Raw genomic sequence first — 7698 nt, forward strand, 5'->3', positions numbered from 1 at the left:
TGAATGAATGAATGAATAAAAAATAAAATAAAATACTTGTTTTCAGAACCTCCAAGGAAAGTTCTGCACCTTGACCACCGATGCGGCCTCCTATCTGGGCGAGGGCCTGAGGGGGATCGGCTCCAAGTTCCTCAAGTCCTCTCAAATGCTGACGACCTGCTCCGACTGCCCAACCATATACATCGATGCCGACACCGTGAGTTCAACGCAAGCGAGTGACCCATGGGCTCGGTTGTGGACTCTGGCCTTACCTCTTGCTTTTTAGATCATGTCTTACGGCCTCCTGGAGAAGATGAAGTTCAGTGCCTTGGAGCTGCAGGAATACCTGGACACCTACAACACAAGGGAGGATGCGGCTGTCACGGTAAAAATCGTAAAAATCCCGAAAGAAATTTCGGGAGTAGCATTGCGTTTGGACCTTGGGATGTGTTGTTGAAACGTCCTAAAAAAACGACCTCATACTATGAGAGATACAGAAACCCCTTGAGCAGGTGCAGAACATATCTAATTTCAACCATTTTAGTCCTGGGCACTACGACCTGAAAGTACCAAGAACTAAAAGTTCCTGGAACGGAAAGTGCCACGAATGCTTTCAAGAACTCAAAAATTCACTGAACTGCAAGTACCGAAAATGAGAAGTGCTCAGTCAAAACATGGTTGCTGTACCGATTGTTAAATTGTGAAGGAAAATTGTAAATAGTACTGCGATTTATCCATTTGTGTTCATATTGTATTTAATTGAAAGATGTTTGTTGGTTTTTTTTCTCTTTCTCCTTTCTTCTTTCTACATACATTCTTGCTGCTGGAGGCTGTAAATTTCCCCAGTGTGGGACGAATAAAGGATATCTTATCTTATCTTATCTTATCTTAAATGTGATGTAAGTATGCAAGTCCTTGTGGTTTGCTGTGTCCTTTAGTGGCTGCGCAGCTGTAAGGACACATTTCCCAGGTGCCCTGGCGAAAGCGTGGTCACCTGCCAGCCTGGAGACTCTGAGGAGAAAGTAGGGAACTCTTACTTGAGTACTTTCTGTTTCCTGTTTCCTGTTTCCTGTTTGCGGTTGGCTTTATTCAGTGACTTTAAGAGACATATTCTGCATTTTATTTGTCATCACAAACCCTAGTGAGGATCAAGCGGTTAGGAAGATGAATGAATGAATGAATGAATGAATGAATGAATGAATGAATGAATGAATGAATGAATGAATGAATGAAGCGTTCCCACAGGCGTTTTAATAGTGTCTGTTCAAGGATCAAGAATTCGGAACATATTTTTAGTTGCATCATCACATGACCACCAAATTCCAACACAAATGTAGTGATGTGATACGTGACATATTCAAACACAAATAATCCCCACCTCCTCATTGACGACCAAACATTATTATTATTTGGCAGGAGCTAATGCTAGTCAGTGCTAACGCTGCTAGCGCTGGTTACCTTTTGGCTTTGTCAATAGTCGTAATTTCGTCATTGCTTAAGAAACTCTGTGTAGGGGGAAGTCATGCAAATAAGGCTTACTGTGATGTTAGTGTCAAAAGAATGCTTAATATGTCTCTTTGAAGAGCTCAACAACAAAGTTGGCATCATAGATGCCGACCGTGTGAGTTGGCATGTGTCTGACTGATGCTATTTTCTTCCTCTAACACGCCCTCACACTCTAGCAAATGGAGTCTCTGGCCGTAAGTTCTTCTCCTCTTTGCTCCCGCCTGATAAAAATGGCTAATTAGTTCTGCACGCACGCCGCAATCACGTCTTGATGCCGCCGCTGCCACCGTCGTCAATCGAAGGTGTCCGTCAAAGCCCTGACTGATGTTCTTTGACATTTTGGCAGCAACTGGAGCTGTGCCAGAGGCTTTACAAGCTGCATTTCCAGCTCCTGCTGCTCTTCCAGTCCTACTGCTCGCTCATCGGTCAGGTTCACGCTATCAGCTCCGTACCCGAGGTGAGCATTTCAACCACGAGAAACTCTTAAGAGCAAATTTGTTGTCAGTTTCCAAAAACTATAAATATGACTAGAAATAATTCCCATAATATGTTAAATGTTGGCGGCCCGGCAGTCCAGTGGTTAGCACGTCGGCTTCACAGTGCAGAGGTACCGGGTTCAATTCCAGCTCCGGCCTCCCTGTGTGGAGTTTGCATGTTCTCCCCGGGCCTACGTGGGTTTTCTCCGGGTGCTCCGGTTTCCTCCCACAATCCAAAAACATGCATGGCAGGCTGATTGAACACTCTAAATTGTCCCTAGGTGTGAGTGTGAGTGCGAATGGTTGTTCGTCTCTGTGTGCCCTGCGATTGGCTGGCAACCGATTCAGGGTGTCCCCCGCCTGCTGCCCGAAGACAGCTGGGATAGGCTCCAGCACCCCCCGCGACCCTAGTGAGGATCAAGCGGCTCGGAAGATGAATGAATGAATGAATGTTAAATGTTCTGTAAAGCGTTTTGTTAGAACTGCAGCTGTTGTGAGAGCGCTATAGCATTAAAGATGGATTGCATTATGTTTCCATCGTTGTTCTTTTAGCTGCTGAACATGTCTCGGGAGCTGAGCGAACTTCGCGGCAGCCTGCAGGCGGCGGAGGCGGCGGTGGCCAGGGACCTGGAGCACGAACACTCGGCCCACTCGGTCCACACCCACGCCGCCCACATGGCCGCCATGGTGGTGCCCAGCTTCCCATCGTCAGAGGCGGCAGTCAAGGCCATACTGGACTGTCTGAAGAACCACGAGTTCACCAAGGCCGTCCGCTACATTCAAGAGTGCAGGTAAACAAAAGGGAGGGAGTATTAAATAGGAATGCCACCGTACAAAAGCTACATTAGAGATCTGAATTAATTCCAGGCGTCGATGGCCTCACGGCGTGTTTGGCGGCGGCTCAGAGAAGGAGGTCCAGACTCTGCTCAACGTGTACTTCCGCCACCAAACTTTGGGCCAGACGGGCACCATCGCCCTGGTCGGCTCGCGCCAGGACCTGGGCCTGATCTGCTCCAAACTGCTGGAGCTCAACGGCGAGATCCGCGACATGATCCGCCGCGCTCAGGGCTACCGCGTGGTCACCACCTACCTCCCCGACTCCAGCGCCTCCGGGACCAGCCTCTGACAGTAGCACCCCGGGAGGACCCCGGGGCGGCGTACCGAGAAGCCGCCTCCCATATGCCTCCGAACGACGGTTCCAACCACCTTCCCCAACCGATTCTTGACTTTCCTCCCCTTGTTTCGGGACCGAGGCGGCATTTGGATGCCTTCGGAGAACATCCGCCGCCTGGTACCCACGGCAACAAACGAGACGCCCTGCCAACTGTAACCGCGCAACCATATCTGCTGACTTACTCCAACGTGCCACCCGATGCCCCTCAGCGCCAGCACCTCCCTCAGCCGCCTCCTCCATATCCACACCATGTCATCACTCGCCCTCCCATCCCAGCCTCTCGGCCTCTCACTTCCCACTTCCCCGAGATTTCGGGTGAGGCAGCATCATGGGCTTGCTGTTGCCCCCTCGTGACCTCTGGCACACCCTTGTCTCGCTACCTGGGCAAAGTGGGGCATACCACCCTCCCCCTCCTGAAAGCTGGGGGCTGCCTGAACGCCGAGCCTCCCGACGTCCAGACCTGAACTTCCCAACAGCTTAATGTTGTACTAGTCAGCCAAAAGTGGCACTAACAAAAGGGGGAAAAAAAGTGTACGAGTACATGGACCTTAAACTGGATCTCAAGGAAATCAAATAAATGCACAAATAATTCCCACCCGGTCACGCCCTCATGACCCATGTCCCCGTCTCTTCGTCCATCCCCCGACCTCAACTCACCGGCACCCTTGTCTCCCTACCTGGGCATGGTAGGGCACCCCCTCCACCCCTTCCACTCAGACCTGACACGAGCGCTAACTGGGATGCCAAGATGACGACGACTGATTTGTGTGAGGAAGACGGACACTTCCTACAACGCCCCGTCCCGGATTGTCCCTATTGCACTAAACGGACCTACAGGAGGAAGTGTTACTTACTGTAAGAGACGCCAAATGCTGGAATAACTTGAACACGTCGGCTGTCTTTCCCCGTCACCGCCGCCTTTGTGACTCCGTAGCACCTTGGCACTGTCACCCCCCCACCCCCCTCCCCCACGTGACACTTCCACATTTTGCCTGGATGTTAAAACCGTAGCAATTTGTTTGTGTGTTTCTGTATATATAAGAAAGTAAGTGTGCGAGTGTATGAGAGAGTAGGTAAGCGTGTGTGCGTGCTGACATTCAGCACTGACAAAAAGTATGCGACTACTAATCACTTCCCGCCCCTCATCAGTCATGTGACCTGCATGCGTACTATAGGGAGTGTCTCAAATATTTATTATTGATAAATCGGAAAGATGGTTCATTTGTCTGCGCTACTGAAGGAGCTTCAAGCTTCATGTTATCTTGGTGTGTGTGTGTGTGTGTGTGCGAGAGTGAAGGTGCGTGCATGCCGATGAACGAGAAATTGCACATTTTTAAAAGAAAAAAAAAAGAAAAAAGCTTTTTAGATTGAAACTGTAGTTGTTTTTGTCCACCTTGTAAATACTTTTACAGCCTTTGTGTGACGTCCTTTTCAGTTCTGTCCAATTTGGTGTTTAAAGTAAAAGTTAAAACAAACCTTCCATTTTCGACAACGCTTAGCCTCATTCGGGTCGCGGGCCTCAGCTAATTTAAGAAGCCCTGGGTCAAATTGACCTAGGAACGATATATCTTCGGATGGTACGTTAACATTTCTGTTGGGTCATGGGTCAAATTGACCCATCACGGTATTTGCGGAGTGGCTTTAATGAAACCAACCAACGATATTGAGTTGGTCAGTCATGTAATTAACCAAGTTTCTGCAGGGTAGTCAAAACATGCCACGGGTCAAATTGACCCAGTAAGTAAGACAGAAGTTTAAATTGTGGGGAAGGATTCTTAGTCCACACTTGTGATGCACATAGTTTATTCCTTAGAAAAATGACATGGGGAGGGAGGCATGGAGTGCCAACGACATCGCTCGCGGTCACAGCATCAGACAATGTATTTGAAGCTGTAGGTGGCGTCACAGGAGAGCTTCATGCCCCGGCATCGGCAGCACAGATCCTGGCGGTGAGGCCTGGTCATGTTGATGTGCCTCTGCTTCTTCTCACAGCTGCAGCATGTCTCGGAGCAGCCCTGAAACGCGACATGGAGGAGACGTGTAGTATTTCTTCTATCCGCTTTCAATTGTTAATCAAAAAATGTCAAACGAAACAAAAGATAGAGTTGCTTTTTGAGATTTAAATTGGAGAAGTGAGTGAAATGCAGCTCTTCCTACCTTGCATATGATGGACTCCACTCTGTAGGGGTTGAAGCCCACCTGACACTTCCGGCAGAGCTGCTTGTAGTATACCTGTGGAGACGTGTCACAATATAAATACATTAACCGGTAGAATTAACCGATCGCATTCAAATTCGAACCCAATATGGGTTGCCAGTAGTTTCAAGGGTGATTTATCTTGATCTTTTTTTTAAACTGTATATCACAAGAACCTTGCATTTGAACAGAGGGTGTGTAAACTTTAAATGTCCACTGTAGGTGAATTAACCTTGTTGGTTCCAGAGATGCACCACACGTAAGCACTCTCCCACCGGATGTTGCACTTTTTGCAGTGGAAGAAGCCGTACCTCTGCTCCAGGAACTACACGACACAGAGACACACATTCACATCAAGTCCCGTACAAACTTCTAAAATTAAAATAAAAATTTAACTGTCACATAAATTATAATCCTACAAATTGGCAAGTCAGTTCAATTTTTTCAAACCAAATTGGATTATTTTAACCCAGCAGTTTGAAGAGTGTACATATTCCATTCAAATTGACCCAAACGGTTATGACGCATGTTTTGGTTCTTTGTTATTTTTGTTTCTTTATTTTAGATAGATAGAATGTCTTAAATAACGGCATATTCGTGGGTTACACTGGCACACTGATATTAAATGGAATTTTTGGAGAAGGTTGATGAAGCCCACCTGTAAATTGGATCCCCTGCCGGTACGATGTACGGGTCCCTTGATGACTTCATCCGGATGTTTTTCTCTCTCCTCCCCCTCTTCTTCCTCGCCACGGAGTTCCGGCTCTCCCTCGTCTTGCTTGACCGAAAAGCCGCGCTCGAACACGGGCGAGTAGATAGACACGGGCCGGGTGAAGAAGCGCAGCTGGCTCACCGGAGGCGTGCGGGGTGCCTTACCGCAGTCGCCGTCCTCTCCGTCCTCCTCTTTTTCCCCCTCCGCCGCGGGCTGCAGGTGATCGGCCACCCCCTGGCCGAGCAGCGTCTTGGGCCCCAAGGAGCATTGCACCGTTTTGTCCACTTTGGCGTTCACTTGAACGCCGCACTCCCGGGTTCGGGCGCCGGGGGGCGGCCCCGCCTGAGCCAGGATGGCCTTGCACAGCTCTAGGTAGTTGAGGCCGTGCGGCGTTACGAAGCGCGCCTCCCGTTTGGCCCAGCAAACTCCCCCGGGGCCCGGGCTGACAGCGGGGGTGCACACCACGCTGATGGGCGGAGGGAAGGTGGACGGGAAGCCCTCCATCCTGGAGCCAGAGAGTGAAACCGGGGCCGCGCTCGCCGGCTCGGGTTTATACCACGTGATTGGACGGAGAGGACGCCAATTAGCTGATTGGCAACAGGGCCAGGGTTCTAAAGTTCTTTTCGGTGGAATGGATGACAATTCGTTTTTATAAACCCGCGAGAGTCTAATGTAAGTGAGTGAGTCCCATGTTGAGATTCACTTATTTAAATGAACAAACTGTGCGTGTTAAATTATGTGGCTTATTTTTATCCAGTAGGCTACAGTCCACTTATACAATACCATATTGTTCAATACCGTTCAGTTGTATGTAAATGTAAAAGCTGTAAACTGTTTGTGTTTTGTTGTTATTTACCATCCCAGACAGGAAATACGTCATATAAATATTTTTAAATGATATTAAAAATTCTATTAATTATATTTCTGTCATCTATCTTCGTGTTCTCTGCAGTGCAGAGCATGAACTCCTCAAATCGTTGTGTTGGAGCGCCCTCTAGCAGGTTACCGCGTTTGGCCGGAAACAAAGACAGCTATTCAAAATTCAGGCTCTGCATTTACTACAGTATTCATGAATATACCTGAACGATTGTGTACGTGCAGTTGAGAGAGGTACAGTACTGCAATTTGATGTCAAATTGGGCCCGGGTTGAGAACGAATCATCCATTTGAAATTAGGTTGGGTGTCGCGTTCAGGTGCCATCGGCAATTGGTGGAAGAGTATGAAAATGAAGCAATATTCCTCCTGTAAATACAATTGCATCTTAATAGCACGCAATCAAACCTAATGAGCTACTATTCGCAGTGGTTACAGTGTGGCGGGACAGAATATGCACTACTACATGGATTTTGAAGTTTCATTATACACATACAGTATACATTAATCATTCAAACTGAAGAGGAACTTTGAAATCCATTCACTCCAATCCTCAAAATTCTAATGCAAATCTAACAGCCACGAGGGTTTTGCAGTGTATTACAAGTTTGCTTTCAATGTTGGTTATTTGTTGTTCATTTAATATATGTCATTTGTTCATTAAAATATATCCATCCTCTTGTATTTATTTTCTTTTAATTGCGGTTCGGATAATGAATGGATCGAGTTGATTGTCACGCATTTGGGGAACCCTCCATGGTGCAGAAACGCCCCTGCCATC

At 47.8% G+C, this 7698-nt stretch overlaps 2 protein-coding genes across 10 annotated transcripts in view; one reads left to right on the forward strand and one right to left on the reverse strand.

Moving 5' to 3' along the window:
- fryb (furry homolog b (Drosophila)) overlaps positions 1-4615 on the forward strand; it is a 39873-nt gene extending 35258 nt beyond the window's left edge. For 7 of the 9 annotated variants that reach the window (XM_052047586.1, XM_052047580.1, XM_052047583.1 and 4 more), the window contains exons 58-64: positions 47-196; positions 266-364; positions 918-1001; positions 1662-1679; positions 1832-1942; positions 2514-2752; positions 2829-4615. In XM_052047586.1, coding sequence (XP_051903546.1) covers positions 47-196; positions 266-364; positions 918-1001; positions 1662-1679; positions 1832-1942; positions 2514-2752; positions 2829-3087 — 960 coding nt within the window. In that variant the 3' untranslated portion in view covers positions 3088-4615. The remainder of the gene's footprint in view (positions 1-46; positions 197-265; positions 365-917; positions 1002-1661; positions 1680-1831; positions 1943-2513; positions 2753-2828) is intronic. The other 2 variants (XM_052047588.1, XM_052047587.1) reach the window with 1 other exon arrangement.
- A 317-nt stretch (positions 4616-4932) lies between these two features.
- zar1l (zygote arrest 1-like) lies at positions 4933-6677 on the reverse strand. Its single transcript, XM_052047594.1, has 4 exons — positions 5990-6677; positions 5564-5656; positions 5293-5367; positions 4933-5150 (listed from the first exon to the last, which is right to left on the reverse strand). Exons 1-4 carry the CDS (start codon positions 6545-6547, stop codon positions 5007-5009), a joined length of 870 nt encoding a protein of 289 aa, XP_051903554.1. The 5' UTR covers positions 6548-6677; the 3' UTR covers positions 4933-5006.
- Positions 6678-7698: the final 1021 nt, after the last annotated feature.

The sequence above is a fragment of the Hippocampus zosterae genome, chromosome 16 (genome assembly GCF_025434085.1).
Source record: "Hippocampus zosterae strain Florida chromosome 16, ASM2543408v3, whole genome shotgun sequence".
NCBI lineage: Eukaryota > Metazoa > Chordata > Actinopteri > Syngnathiformes > Syngnathidae > Hippocampus > Hippocampus zosterae.

Coding starts and splice junctions, on each gene's coding strand:
- zar1l (XM_052047594.1), bottom strand. CDS start 6,547: ATGGAGGGCTTCCCGTCCACCTTCCCTCCGCCCATCAGCGTGGTGTGC. Junction 5,368..5,563: donor GCATCTCTGGAACCAACAAG/GTTAATTCACCT, acceptor ACGTCTCCACAG/GTATACTACAAGCAGCTCTG. Junction 5,151..5,292: donor TGGAGTCCATCATATGCAAG/GTAGGAAGAGCT, acceptor GTCGCGTTTCAG/GGCTGCTCCGAGACATGCTG.